At 50.9% G+C, this 14,837-nt stretch overlaps 2 protein-coding genes across 5 annotated transcripts in view; one reads left to right on the forward strand and one right to left on the reverse strand.

Annotated features, from left to right (window-relative positions):
* LOC146009857 (uncharacterized) overlaps positions 1-14,837 on the reverse strand; it is a 426,052-nt gene that overhangs the window by 120,794 nt on the left and 290,421 nt on the right. The gene's annotated exons all lie outside the window — the stretch shown is intronic.
* The window catches only part of LOC146007356 (uncharacterized), an 83,342-nt gene that overhangs the window by 2,773 nt on the left and 65,732 nt on the right, over positions 1-14,837 (forward strand). Inside the window, exons 2-4 of the mRNA XM_083145705.1 lie at positions 908-986; positions 1,083-1,186; positions 8,033-8,186. Coding sequence (XP_083001831.1) covers positions 953-986; positions 1,083-1,186; positions 8,033-8,186 — 292 coding nt within the window. The 5' untranslated portion in view covers positions 908-952. The remainder of the gene's footprint in view (positions 1-907; positions 987-1,082; positions 1,187-8,032; positions 8,187-14,837) is intronic.

Consider the following 14,837-nt stretch of genomic DNA (forward strand, 5'->3'; position numbering starts at 1 on the left):
TCTACCCACTGTCCACGTTCTTTTTCTGCCCTACTTACCTCCTGCTCCATCTTTTACTGGGGGTGATTTTGTGTGTGTGTGTGTTTGGGTGTGTGTTCGGTGGTGTGTGTGTGCATGCGGCGCTGCTACTGGGGGTAATGTGTGTATGTGGCGCTGCTACTGGAGGTGGTGTGTGTGTGTGTGTGTGCTGGAAATGGGACGTTACACAGTAAAACCGGGGGATGTGACCGGAGAGGTGACTGCTGGGAATGGGACGTTAAACAGTAACACCGAGGGATGTGACCGGAGAGGTGACTGCTGGGAATGGGACGTTACACAGTAACACCGGGGGGGATGTGACCGGAGAGGTGACTGCTGGGAATGGGACGTTATACAGTAACACCGGGGGATGTGACCGGAGAGGTGACCTCTGGGAATGGGACGTTATACATTAACACCGGGGATGTGACCGGATAGGTGACTGCTGGGAATGGGACGTTATACAGTAACACTGGGGGATGTGACCGGAGAGGTGACTGCTGGGAATGGGACATTATACAGTAACACCGGGGGATGTGACCGGACAGATGACTGCTGGGAATGGGACGTTATACAGTAACACCGGGGGATGTGACCGGAGAGGTGACTGCTGGGAATGGGACGTTATACAGTAACACCGGGGGATGTGACCGGAGAGGTGACTGCTGGAAATGGGACGTTATACAGTAACACCGGGGATGTGACCGGAGAGGTGACTGCTGGAAATGGGATGTTATACAGTAACACCGGGGGATGTGACCGGAGAGGTGACTGCTGGGAATGGGACATTATACAGTAACCCCGGGGGATGTGTCTGGGTGATGACTGTATCATTGTGTGTCAGGTGCCTATAAGGTGTCAGGATGTCACTGTCTATCTCTCCATGCAGGAGGGGGAGTATATAGAGGAACACAGGGATCTGTACAAGGACGCGATGATGGAGAATCACCGACCCCACACATCACTGGGTAAGAGGATGAGCAGGTATGGGGGTCCCCTATATACACCCAGCATCTGATAATCACAAATATACAATGTACTCAGTCACTGCGTGTCTCCTACAGATGGTCCCATTAACAGGAATACCCCAGAGAGATATCTCCGTCCCCGTCCTCTGTATTCCCAGGATCGTACAGCGGAGAATCACAGGACCCCACAGGAGGATCAGGTAGGTGGGATTCACCAATATACCACTGTGACTGTCACTGTATGATCTGTACAGAAGCTTTGTGTCTTATACACTGATATTATAATGTTTACTTTTTCTGTAGTCCATCCTGGTGACACAGCTAACCATGGGATGGGAGGGTCCGCAGAAGTCAGGCACCTATACTGACTTATTTGAGAGGCAGGCTCCTCCCTTCTGCATCCCAGAATTCCCAAGTTAATTTTAGGTGCCCACCGGAGTGGGTACTATGCTGACTGGCTGCGGGCTGCAGCCGTTTTGTGTAGAGTAGCTACGGTAGGTGTTTGTTATTTTATTAATTGTCACTAGTTAGTGCAGGCACAGTGTGTAACTTCCAGAGGAAGTTTATGCACACTGACAGCAGCGCTTCCTGTCAGCTCTTTGTGTGCAGAAGAATGCTATCCGCCCTCTCAGCACTGTAACCTCCAGGGAGAGGTTTCCTGGGCCCCGGGGTGAGTCTTGAACCGACTCCCTGCTTAGGGGGGGATCTTGGGGGACAGACCCCCCCCCCCCTGTTTATAGGCAGAAATCCAAAAATGGAGTTGATGCCTATTACAGGAGTCCAGCACAGCTGGATGCTTCCAAGTGGTCCCGGTCTGAGGGGAGACACTGGAAGTGAGAAGAAGCACTTGGTAGGAGCGACTGAAGGGGAAAAGGTTTCCTTCCCCGCTGAAGCAGAGACTTGGTCTCTTCCTGCTCTCTGTTCTGGTGCCATTTCTCTCCACACTGCGGAGCTGAAGGAGGATTTACACTGCAGATCAGAGTGGAAGTTTCTCCTGGGCAGCACTTTCCCTGGTGATCGCTGAGGATCCATTGCGGCACCGCAGGCAGATAAGTACACTGCTACATTATTCTGTGCAGACGCCTGACATTGTGCACTCTGTGTAATTATGACAGAAAGGTGTAATGCTGCTGCTCTGGGGGAGGGAGCGCCTGCCATGGTTATTAACTGCAGATTTGTGGTGTTAAATTAACAATTAAACAGATGGATCAGGGGGACTTGTGCCCCTCAAGTGAGTCTCTGCCCAGTGGGGCTCAAGCCTAGAGGTCTGAGCAGCCTGAACCTTCGTTGGCGGCTGCCTTGAGGAGATCTATGAATGCCTTAGTACAGGCTTTAAATACGCAGAGGGATGATAGTGTAAAATCCCCTGGCCCTTTTTACCACTCTCAACAGTCTGTAGGCTCTGTTACCCCATCTCAGGGGGACCCGGCCTTACTGCAGGTGATGCAGGACACTGCGCAGAGTGTGCATAAGATGAATGCATTCATGGAACAGCTTGCGAAGTCCCCTGAGGTCACTTCTCCCAGACACCTTTTATCTACACCCCCCTGCTGAATTTAGATTCTGATGAGGAGGGTATGTGCTGAGGATGTCTTTTGGGACCAGAGGGCGGAAGTTGAATTTTCTGTCCCTGGTATTGAGGATTTCATCCTGGCAGTTGAGCAGACTTTGAATCTATCAGATGAGGATAAAGTACCAGCTCACTGGGTCTGTGCAGAGATACAGTTACGTTTCCCTCGGATGAGGGCAAGATAGCTTTACTGGGAGAAGCATGGAATACCCCTGATAAGAGGCCTCTCATGCCTAAAAGATTTGCTAACATGTACCCAAAGCCGGAGGAGCATGTACAATTATGGGAAAAGACTCCTCTGGTGGATGCGCCTGTAGCCAGGCTGTCTAAATCCGTGGCTTTACCGGTTCAAGGGGTGCTGCATTTAAGGACCCTGTGGACAAGAAGATTGAGGGCTGTCTTAAGGCTGGGTGAAGGGGTGGGCTTTACCTTACGCCCTATTACTGCCTCTGCGTGGGTATCCAAGGCTATGATGAAATGGGCTGAAGCCTTATGTAATCATCTCCAGCCTGACTCTGAGGCTTTTGCCTTGTAATAGCTTAGGTGTACATTTGTGAGGCTGGGGAAGAAGGCACCAAGATGGCGTCAAAAGTGTCGGCCACATCCGTGACCGCGAGGAGAACTCTGGCTTAAAGCTTGGGAAGCTGACAGGGAATCCCTGAAGTCTCTAGAGGTCTTGGCTTTTAAGGGAGAACTTCTTTTTGGGAAAGAATTTGAGTCCATTATAAAACAAGCAACGGGGGGAAAGAGCACTTTCCTGCCCACCACGTCTAAGCACTCAGTGTCTAAGTCTCGGGCCTTTAGGCCGTCCTTTTGCTCCTCCTTTGGAGGGGTTGCGTCAAATAGAGGAAAGTTTCCCTCCAGCAAGGAGAGGGCACCGAGATCCCGTTTCAGGGCCTTTGCTAAGAAACACCCTTCCAAGAGTGAGGATAAATCCTCACCATGACGGGGCGGAGGCTCCCTGTTGTGGGATCAGAGTGGGGGGTCGTCTCCTGCAGTTTCAGGGTATGTGGAACATCTCCACCCGGACCCTTGGGTTCTCTCCATCATTTTTGAGGGTTACAGGAAAATCGCAGGGGTTCTCCCCCAAAGAGATTTCTCCCAACACCCGTACTGCGAGAAGCTTGTGGGGGCGGCAAAGTCTCTTCTCGAGAAGGGAGTGGTGGTCCCGGTACCTCAGGAGGAAAGGAAGAAGGGATTTTAGTCCATTCTTTTCTTGGTCCCCAAAACAGACGGGTCTTTCAGACCCATTCTAAATTTAAAATCTTTAAACCGTCACCTGTGGGTGGACCACTTTCGGATGGAATCTCTTTAGAGTCGGGAGAATTTCTAGCATCGGTGGACATCCAGGATGCTTATCTTCATGTGCCGATCTGCAGGGAACATCAGTCTTTACTGTGTTTCGCAATAGGAGAAACTCATCTACAGTTCCTGCCTTTTTTGGCCTGGCCACAGCACCGAGAGTCTTCACAAAAGTGATGCCGTCATGGCAGCGGCTCTCCGGTTAAGGGGAATAGTGATTATCCCATACTTGGACGACCTGTTCAAGTCGGCGGAGAAGTTGCAGGATCATCTGACAACGGCAATGCAGTGTCTTTGAGACCACGGGTATTTGTTAAATCTCCCAAAGTCTCATTTTACACCGACTCCGAGGCTTCAGTTTCTGGGCGTGATCTTGGACACACACCTACATCGTGTATTTCTGCCAGAGTCCAAAGCGGTGAACATTCGCCAGTTAGTCCTGCTCATTCTCCAGTCACCGAATCCATCAGTATGGCAGGGTGTGAAGCTGTTAGGCAGGATGGTGGCATCCTTCGAGACTCTGCAGTTTGCGAGGTTTCACTCAAGGACCTTTCAGTGGAACATTCTTACCTGTTGGTCGGGAATCCGAAAACTATGAAGCAGGAAAAACTGTTACTGTCTCAGGAGACAAGGAACGAATTGTGCTGGTGGACGGATCTGGAGTCTCTGCAAATGGGGCGTTCCCTTCGCTCGTGGGATTGGCTGGTCGTCACGACCGATGTCAGGGGGGCGGTGGTCCTACACCTCAGATTGCAGGGTCTGTGGTCCAAAGAGGAATCCAAGGTGCCGATCAGCATCCTGGAGCTCCGGGCAGTTTGGAAGATGCTTCTGCAGGCGGAGGATCTCCTGAAGGGGTCACCCGTACGCATAGTCAGACAATGCCACGGCTGTGGCTTACCTGAATCATCAGGGTGGGACTCGCAGCAGGATGGCTATGCAGGAAGTCTCGCGGATATTTCAATGGACAGAAGTGAACATTCCGACTCGGTCAGCTGTTTTCATTCTGGGGATCCGTAAGGTGTAGTAGTAGTAGTAGTAGTAGTAGTAGTACGTTTATTTATAAGGCGCCACAAAGTGTCCGCAGCGCCGTACATAGCAAACAAAGAAAAACAAATTACAAGGTAACGTACAGGGTGTGTAGAAAGATACAGTATAAATAGGGGTATAGCTGGAACTAGAACTAAAATCAGCATCAGTTCAGAAGTAGGTGTCAAAATAGTCAAGGAGACCGAAGATGAAGTAGAGGAAGGGAAGAACAGGACAGGAGCACAGGTGAGGTAATGAGGTAGGGTGAGTACGTGAGGAAGGAGGGCCCTGCTCATAAGAGTTAACATACTAAAAATAGGTGGGTGGACGAACGAAATACAATAGGATAAGTAGGAACGGAGGGGAACGGAGGCAGGATAGGAGGATCAAAAGAGGTTAGGAGGAGGGATAGGCTAGTCGAAAAAAGTGGGTTTTGAGGGAGCGCTTGAAGGAGGTAAGGGAATCAGATAGCCTGATGGGTGGCGGGAGGTTGTTCCAGTGCAGGGGGGCAGCGCGAGAGAAATCTTGGACACGGGAGTGGGAGGAGGTGATTAGGTGAGAGGTCAGTTGGCGGTCAGCGATGGAGCGAAGAGGACGGGAGGGAGTGTGGATAGAGATCAGTGAAGAGAGGTAGGGAGCTGTGGAGGAGGAGAGAGCCTTGTAGGTGGTGGTGAGGAGTTTAAAGAGAACTCGGAAAGGAATGGGGAGCCAGTGAAGAGATAAACAGAGGGGGGAGGCGGAGGTAGAGCGGCGGGAGAGGAAGATGAGCCTAGCAGCAGCGTTAAGAATGGATTGGAGAGGTGCGAGGCGGGTGAGAGGTAGCCCAGAGAGAAGGATGTTGCAGTAGTCAAGGCGGGAGATGACAAGAGAGTGAATGAGAATTTTGGTCGCGTCAGTGGAGAGGAATGGTCTGATGCGTGAGATGTTGCGTAGGTGAAAGCGGCAAGACTGTGAGAGAGCACGAATGTGGGGGGTGAAAGAGAGGGAGGAGTCAATGATGACACCGAGGCAGCGCGTTTGGTCGGTGTAAGCGGACTTCCTCAGCAGGGCAGAGCTGGAGAGTGGGCGCTACATCAAGAGGTGTTTCAGGAGATAGTGACTCTCTGGGGGCTCCCAGAGATAGACTTGATGGCGCCCAGTCACAACTGTCAGGTTCCCAGGTTCTGCTCGTGGGATCTGACCGTGTGGGCAGTGGATGCCATGACAGTTCCGTGGCGTTCACCCTCGCCTATGTGTTCCCTTCGTTCCCTATGATTGCTCAAGTCCCGAAGAGAGTGAGGATGCAGGAGATACAAGTCATACTGATTGCACTGGACTGGCCCAGGAGGTCGTAGTATTCAGACATACTGAGGTTGTCAATGGACTGCTAGCCTCTTCCTCTTCGGATGGACTTACTCAAACAAGGACCTAGCTTGTCTCAATTTGATGGCCTAGCTTTTGAAACCTCCTTATTAGGGAAGAAAGGTTTCTTGAATGGGGTTATCCAAACTATGACAGCCTGTATCAGCTAATAATTACCATCGTGTTTGGAGTATTTATATCAGGTGGTGTGAACGTCAGAAGACAAACACCTCCAGGTTCAAGGTCACTAGACTCTTGGAGTTCCTCCAGGATGGGTTTTCAGCTGGGCTTAGCCTGCAGTCCTTTAAAGGTACAGCTGTCGGCCTTATCCATATTCTTTCACAAAATAGTGGCCCTTTTACCTGAAGTACAGACCTTTTTGCAGGGAGTCATGAGACTTAAACCTCCATTTGAGCCTTTAAGGTCGGCTGATCTTAAATATCTTTCTTGGAAGCTTGTTTTTCTGTTAGCCATAGCCTCGGCTAGGCGAGTCTCAGAATTGGGGGCCTATTCCATAAGGACAGGGCTGTATTTAGAACAGTGCCTAAGATTATATCTAAGGTAGCGTTGAATTCCATTTAAACCAGGAGATTGTACTCCCAGTGTTTTGTCCTCAAGAGGAGGCCAGAAATAGGGACAAGTTGAAGAAATTGGATGTAGTTCGCGCGCTGCACATCTATGTAGATGGAGTAAAGGATTTTTGCAAAACTGATTTGTTACTAGTGCTATATGACGTACATAAGAGAGTGTCGGCCTGCTTCTAAGCAGACCATTGCTAGATCGTTACAGTAAGTGATTGCCTTTTGCTTACACCAGTGGTTCCCAAACTGTGTGCCGTGGCACCCTGGTGTGCCTTGGGGGACTTGCTGGGGTGCCTTGGGTTGGTGATTCAGGACCAATTCAAGTTATTTATGTCCAATATAATAGTCAAATTGGGGACAGACAGTAGTGAACCCTGTCCATTACCACATAACTGATCCTAAGGATGTGTTCTAAACACAATTTATTTCACTTAATATTACTTTCTGACTTTCTTAATGATAAACCTTTAGCCTAGGGGTGCCGGGAAAAATTTTCTGGTGCTTTGGGTGCCATGATTCAAAAAGTTTGGGAACCCATGGCTTACACTAAGGTAGGCAGACCAATTCCTTCACGGATAAGTGCCCATACCACCAGGTCAGTTGCTTCCTCTTAGGTGGTGCGCCATGGGGCTACAGCGGAGCAGTTGTGCAGGGCTGCCACCTGGTCCTCTGTTCATACCCTTACCAAGGTTCCATGAGTTTGCGTCGGAGAACGCATCATTTGGGCGAGCAGTTATGAGAACTGTAAGCCTGAGCGTACACTCCCAAAGGACCGGCTCTCAAACGTCCCATGGTTGTGCTGTGTCACCAGGATGGACGACAGAGAAAAGGGGATTTTTGTAAGAACTTACCCTTCAAATCCCTTTCTCTGGGTCCATCCTGGTGACACAGCGATCCCTCCCTTACGCTCAGTGAGTGGTTATACCGTTCATGTATTGTGATGTTATTTGGTTATGTTGATTGTGCATAATAAAATGTTCAGGAGTTGTACTGAGTAATGTATCCTAGTGTGCTTTAGAAGTTGAACTGAGGAATTCTGGGATGCAGAAGGGAGGAGCCTGCCTCTCAAATAAGTCAGCATAGGTGCCTTGCTCCTGCAGACCCTCCTACATCCCATGGTTAGCTGTGTCACCAGGGATTCGAACGGTAAGTTCTTTCAAAAATCCCCTTTTTATAATGTATAAAATCAATGATTAATGTGTTACTTTGCTTTGTGTGTTAATAAGGAAGACATAATTCAGGTAAAGATAGAAGATACAGATGGAGAAGAGACTTATGTGACTAAAATAAAGGTCGAAGATACAGACGGAGAAGAGGAGACTTATTTAAGGGTCGATCAGCAGTTTAAGGAGGAGGAAATCCCTACAGATATCAGCACAAGTAAGTTATACATGTTTATTATAGGAAAGAGTCACATATTTTCCTTGCTCCGTCACTACAAAATATCCTACACCGCCCTCTGTAAGTATATTCTATGTATCTCATGCATCAGGAGCCATCAGCCCCTATTATACTCCTGCTCTCCCCCTCACATCATGTCACTGTATGTTACCAGCCCAGAGATCTGACCAGTCTCCTCCCCGCACTCTCTGGTGTATCTCTTACATCAGGAGCCATCAGCCCCTATTATACCCCTGCTCTCCCCCTCACATCATGTCACTGTGTGTTACCAGCCCAGAGATCTGACCCGTCTCCTCCCCGCACTCTCTGGTGTATCTCATACATCAGGAGCCATCAGCCCCTATTATACTCCTGCTCTCCCCCTCACATCATGTCACTGTGTGTTACCAGCCCAGAGATCTGACCAGTCTCCTCCCTGCACTCTCTGGTGTATCTCATACATCAGGAGCCATCAGCCCCTATTATACTCCTGCTCTCCCCCTCACATCATGTCACTGTGTTACCAGCCCAGAGATCTGACCAGTCTCCTCCCCGCACTCTCTGGTGTATCTCATACATCAGGAGCCATCAGCCCCTATTATACTCCTGCTCTCCCCTCACATCATGTCACTGTGTGTTACCAGCCCAGAGATTTGACCAGTCTCCTCTCCGCAATCTCTGGTGTATCTCATACATCAGGAGCCATCAGCCCCCTATTATACTCCTGCTCTCCCCCTCACATCATGTCACTGTGTGCTACCAGCCCAGAGATCTGACCAGTCTCCTCCCCACACTCTCCGGTGTATCTCATACATCAGCAGCCATCAGCCCCTATTATACTCATGCTCTCCCCTCACATCATGTTACTGTGTGTTACCAGCCCAGAGATCTGAGCAGTCTTCTCCCCGCACTCTCTGGTGTATCTCATACATCAGGAACCATCAGCCCCTATTATACTCCTGCTCTCCCCTTCACATCATGTCACTGTGTGTTACCAGCCCAGAGATCTGACCAGTCTCCTCCCTGCACTCTCTGGTGTATCTCATACATCAGCAGCCATCAGCCCCTATTATACTCCTGCTCTCCCCTCACATCATGTCACTGTGTGTTACCAGCCCAGAGATCTGACCAGTCTCCTCCCTGCACTCTCTGGTGTATCTCATACATCAGCAGCCATCAGCCCCTATTATACTCCTGCTCTCCCCCTCACATCATGTCACTGTGTGTTACCAGCCCAGAGATCTGACCAGTCTCCTCCCTGCACTCTCTGGTGTATCTCATACATCAGCAGCCATCAGCCCCTATTATACTCCTGCTCTCCCCCTCACATCATGTCACTGTGTGTTACCAGCCCAGAGATCTGACCAGTCTCCTACCCGCACTCTCTGGTGTATCTCATACATCGGGAACCATCAGCCCCTATTATACTCCTGCTCTCCCCCTCACATCATGTCACTGTGTGTTACCAGCCCAGAGATCTGACCAGTCTCCTCCCCGCACTCTCTGGTGTATCTCATACATCAGGAACCATCAGCCCCTATTATACTCCTGCTCTTCCCTCACATCATGCCACTGTGTGTTACCAGCCCAGAGATCTGACCAGTCTCCTCCCCACACTCTCTGGTGTATCTCATACATCAGGAGACATCAGCACCTATTATACTCCTGCTCTCTCCCTCACATCATGTCACTGTGTGTTACCAGCCCAGAGATCTGACCAGTCTCCTCCCCGCACTATCTGGTGTATCTCATACATCAGGAACCATCAGTCCCTATTATACTCCTGCTCTCCCCATCACATCATGTCACTGTGTGTTACCAGCCCAGTGATCTGACCAGTCTCCTCCCCGCACTCTCTGGTGTATCTCATACATCAGGTGCCATCAGCCCCTATTATACTCCTGCTCTCCCCCTCACATCATGTCGCTGTGTGTTACCAGCCCAGAGATCTGACCAATCTCCTCCCCGCACTCTCTGGTGTATCTCATACATCAGGAGCCATCAGCCCCTATTATACTCCTGCTCTCCCCCTCACATCATGTCACTGTGTGCTACCAGCCCAGAGATCTGACCAGTCTCCTCCCCACACTCTCCGGTGTATCTCATACATCAGCAGCCATCAGCCCCTATTATACTCCTGCTCTTCCCTCACATCATGTCACTGTGTGTTACCAGCCCAGTGATCTGACCAGTCTCCTCCCCGCACTGTCTGGTGTATCTCATACATCAGGTGCCATCAGCCCCTATTATACTCCTGCTCTCCCCCTCACATCATGTCGCTGTGTGTTACCAGCCCAGAGATCTGACCAGTCTCCTCCCCGCACTCTCTGGTGTATCTCATACATCAGGAGCCATCAGCCCCTATTATACTCCTGCTCTCCCCCTCACATCATGTCACTGTGTGCTACCAGCCCAGAGATCTGACCAGTCTCCTCCCCACACTCTCCGGTGTATCTCATACATCAGCAGCCATCAGCCCCTATTATACTCATGCTCTCCCCTCACATCATGTTACTGTGTGCTACCAGCCCAGAGATCTGACCAGTCTCCTCCCCACACTCTCCGGTGTATCTCATACATCAGCAGCCATCAGCCCCTATTATACTCATGCTCTCCCCTCACATCATGTTACTGTGTGTTACCAGCCAGAGATCTGACCAGTCTCCTCCCCGCACTCTCTGGTGTATCTCATACATCAGGAGCCATCAGCCCCTATTATACTCCTGCTCTCCCCCTCACATCATGTCACTGTGTGTTACCAGCCCAGAGATCTGACCAGTCTCCTCCCCACACTCTCTGGTGTATCTCATACATCAGGAACCATCAGCCCCTATTATACTCCTGCTCTCCCCCTCACATCATGTCACTGTGTGCTACCACCCCAGAGATCTGTCCAGTCTCCTCCCCGCACTCTCTGGTGTATCTCATACATCAGGAACCATCAGCCCCTATTATACTCCTGCTCTCCCCCTCACATCATGTCACTGTATGTTACCAGCCCAGAGATCTGACCAGTCTCCTCCCCGCACTCTCTGGTGTATCTCTTACATCAGGAGCCATCAGCCCCTATTATACCCCTGCTCTCCCCCTCACATCATGTCACTGTGTGTTACCAGCCCAGAGATCTGACCCGTCTCCTCCCCGCACTCTCTGGTGTATCTCATACATCAGGAGCCATCAGCCCCTATTATACTCCTGCTCTCCCCCTCACATCATGTCACTGTGTGTTACCAGCCCAGAGATCTGACCAGTCTCCTCCCTGCACTCTCTGGTGTATCTCATACATCAGGAGCCATCAGCCCCTATTATACTCCTGCTCTCCCCCTCACATCATGTCACTGTGTTACCAGCCCAGAGATCTGACCAGTCTCCTCCCCGCACTCTCTGGTGTATCTCATACATCAGGAGCCATCAGCCCCTATTATACTCCTGCTCTCCCCTCACATCATGTCACTGTGTGTTACCAGCCCAGAGATCTGACCAGTCTCCTCTCCGCAATCTCTGGTGTATCTCATACATCAGGAGCCATCAGCCCCCTATTATACTCCTGCTCTCCCCCTCACATCATGTCACTGTGTGCTACCAGCCCAGAGATCTGACCAGTCTCCTCCCCACACTCTCCGGTGTATCTCATACATCAGCAGCCATCAGCCCCTATTATACTCATGCTCTCCCCTCACATCATGTTACTGTGTGTTACCAGCCCAGAGATCTGAGCAGTCTTCTCCCCGCACTCTCTGGTGTATCTCATACATCAGCAGCCATCAGCCCCTATTATACTCCTGCTCTCCCCCTCACATCATGTCACTGTGTGTTACCAGCCCAGAGATCTGACCAGTCTCCTCCCTGCACTCTCTGGTGTATCTCATACATCAGCAGCCATCAGCCCCTATTATACTCCTGCTCTCCCCCTCACATCATGTCACTGTGTGTTACCAGCCCAGAGATCTGACCAGTCTCCTACCCGCACTCTCTGGTGTATCTCATACATCGGGAACCATCAGCCCCTATTATACTCCTGCTCTCTCCCTCACATCATGTCACTGTGTGTTACCAGCCCAGAGATCTGACCAGTCTCCTCCCCGCACTATCTGGTGTATCTCATACATCAGGAACCATCAGTCCCTATTATACTCCTGCTCTCCCCATCACATCATGTCACTGTGTGTTACCAGCCCAGTGATCTGACCAGTCTCCTCCCCGCACTCTCTGGTGTATCTCATACATCAGGTGCCATCAGCCCCTATTATACTCCTGCTCTCCCCCTCACATCATGTCGCTGTGTGTTACCAGCCCAGAGATCTGACCAATCTCCTCCCCGCACTCTCTGGTGTATCTCATACATCAGGAGCCATCAGCCCCTATTATACTCCTGCTCTCCCCCTCACATCATGTCACTGTGTGCTACCAGCCCAGAGATCTGACCAGTCTCCTCCCCACACTCTCCGGTGTATCTCATACATCAGCAGCCATCAGCCCCTATTATACTCCTGCTCTTCCCTCACATCATGTCACTGTGTGTTACCAGCCCAGAGATCTGACCAGTCTCCTCCCCGCACTATCTGGTGTATCTCATACATCAGGAACCATCAGTCCCTATTATACTCCTGCTCTCCCCATCACATCATGTCACTGTGTGTTACCAGCCCAGTGATCTGACCAGTCTCCTCCCCGCACTGTCTGGTGTATCTCATACATCAGGTGCCATCAGCCCCTATTATACTCCTGCTCTCCCCCTCACATCATGTCGCTGTGTGTTACCAGCCCAGAGATCTGACCAGTCTCCTCCCCGCACTCTCTGGTGTATCTCATACATCAGGAGCCATCAGCCCCTATTATACTCCTGCTCTCCCCCTCACATCATGTCACTGTGTGCTACCAGCCCAGAGATCTGACCAGTCTCCTCCCCACACTCTCCGGTGTATCTCATACATCAGCAGCCATCAGCCCCTATTATACTCATGCTCTCCCCTCACATCATGTTACTGTGTGTTACCAGCCAGAGATCTGACCAGTCTCCTCCCCGCACTCTCTGGTGTATCTCATACATCAAGAGCCATCAGCCCCTATTATACTCCTGCTCTCCCCCTCACATCATGTCACTGTGTGTTACCAGCCCAGAGATCTGACCAGTCTCCTCCCCACACTCTCTGGTGTATCTCATACATCAGGAACCATCAGCCCCTATTATACTCCTGCTCTCCCCCTCACATCATGTCACTGTGTGCTACCACCCCAGAGATCTGTCCAGTCTCCTCCCCGCACTCTCTGGTGTATCTCATACATCAGGAACCATCAGCCCCTATTATACTCCTGCTCTCCCCCTCACATCATGTCACTGTATGTTACCAGCCCAGAGATCTGACCAGTCTCCTCCCCGCACTCTCTGGTGTATCTCTTACATCAGGAGCCATCAGCCCCTATTATACCCCTGCTCTCCCCCTCACATCATGTCACTGTGTGTTACCAGCCCAGAGATCTGACCCGTCTCCTCCCCGCACTCTCTGGTGTATCTCATACATCAGGAGCCATCAGCCCCTATTATACTCCTGCTCTCCCCCTCACATCATGTCACTGTGTGTTACCAGCCCAGAGATCTGACCAGTCTCCTCCCCACACTCTCTGGTGTATCTCATACATCAGGAACCATCAGCCCCTATTATACTCCTGCTCTCCCCCTCACATCATGTCACTGTGTTTTACCAGCCCAGAGATCTGACCAGTCTCCTCCCCACACTCTCCGGTGTATCTCATACATCAGCAGCCATCAGCCCCTATTATACTCATGCTCTCCCCTCACATCATGTTACTGTGTGTTACCAGCCAGAGATCTGACCAGTCTCCTCCCCGCACTCTCTGGTGTATCTCATACATCAAGAGCCATCAGCCCCTATTATACTCCTGCTCTCCCCCTCACATCATGTCACTGTGTGTTACCAGCCCAGAGATCTGACCAGTCTCCTCCCCACACTCTCTGGTGTATCTCATACATCAGGAACCATCAGCCCCTATTATACTCCTGCTCTCCCCCTCACATCATGTCACTGTGTGCTACCACCCCAGAGATCTGTCCAGTCTCCTCCCCGCACTCTCTGGTGTATCTCATACATCAGGAACCATCAGCCCCTATTATACTCCTGCTCTCCCCCTCACATCATGTCACTGTATGTTACCAGCCCAGAGATCTGACCAGTCTCCTCCCCGCACTCTCTGGTGTATCTCTTACATCAGGAGCCATCAGCCCCTATTATACCCCTGCTCTCCCCCTCACATCATGTCACTGTGTGTTACCAGCCCAGAGATCTGACCCGTCTCCTCCCCGCACTCTCTGGTGTATCTCATACATCAGGAGCCATCAGCCCCTATTATACTCCTGCTCTCCCCCTCACATCATGTCACTGTGTGTTACCAGCCCAGAGATCTGACCAGTCTCCTCCCTGCACTCTCTGGTGTATCTCATACATCAGGAGCCATCAGCCCCTATTATACTCCTGCTCTCCCCCTCACATCATGTCACTGTGTTACCAGCCCAGAGATCTGACCAGTCTCCTCCCCGCACTCTCTGGTGTATCTCATACATCAGGAGCCATCAGCCCCTATTATACTCCTGCTCTCCCCTCACATCATGTCACTGTGTGTTACCAGCCCAGA

This window comes from Crinia signifera, chromosome 6 (assembly GCF_055691185.1).
Source record: "Crinia signifera chromosome 6, ASM5569118v1, whole genome shotgun sequence".
Lineage (NCBI taxonomy): Eukaryota > Metazoa > Chordata > Amphibia > Anura > Myobatrachidae > Crinia > Crinia signifera.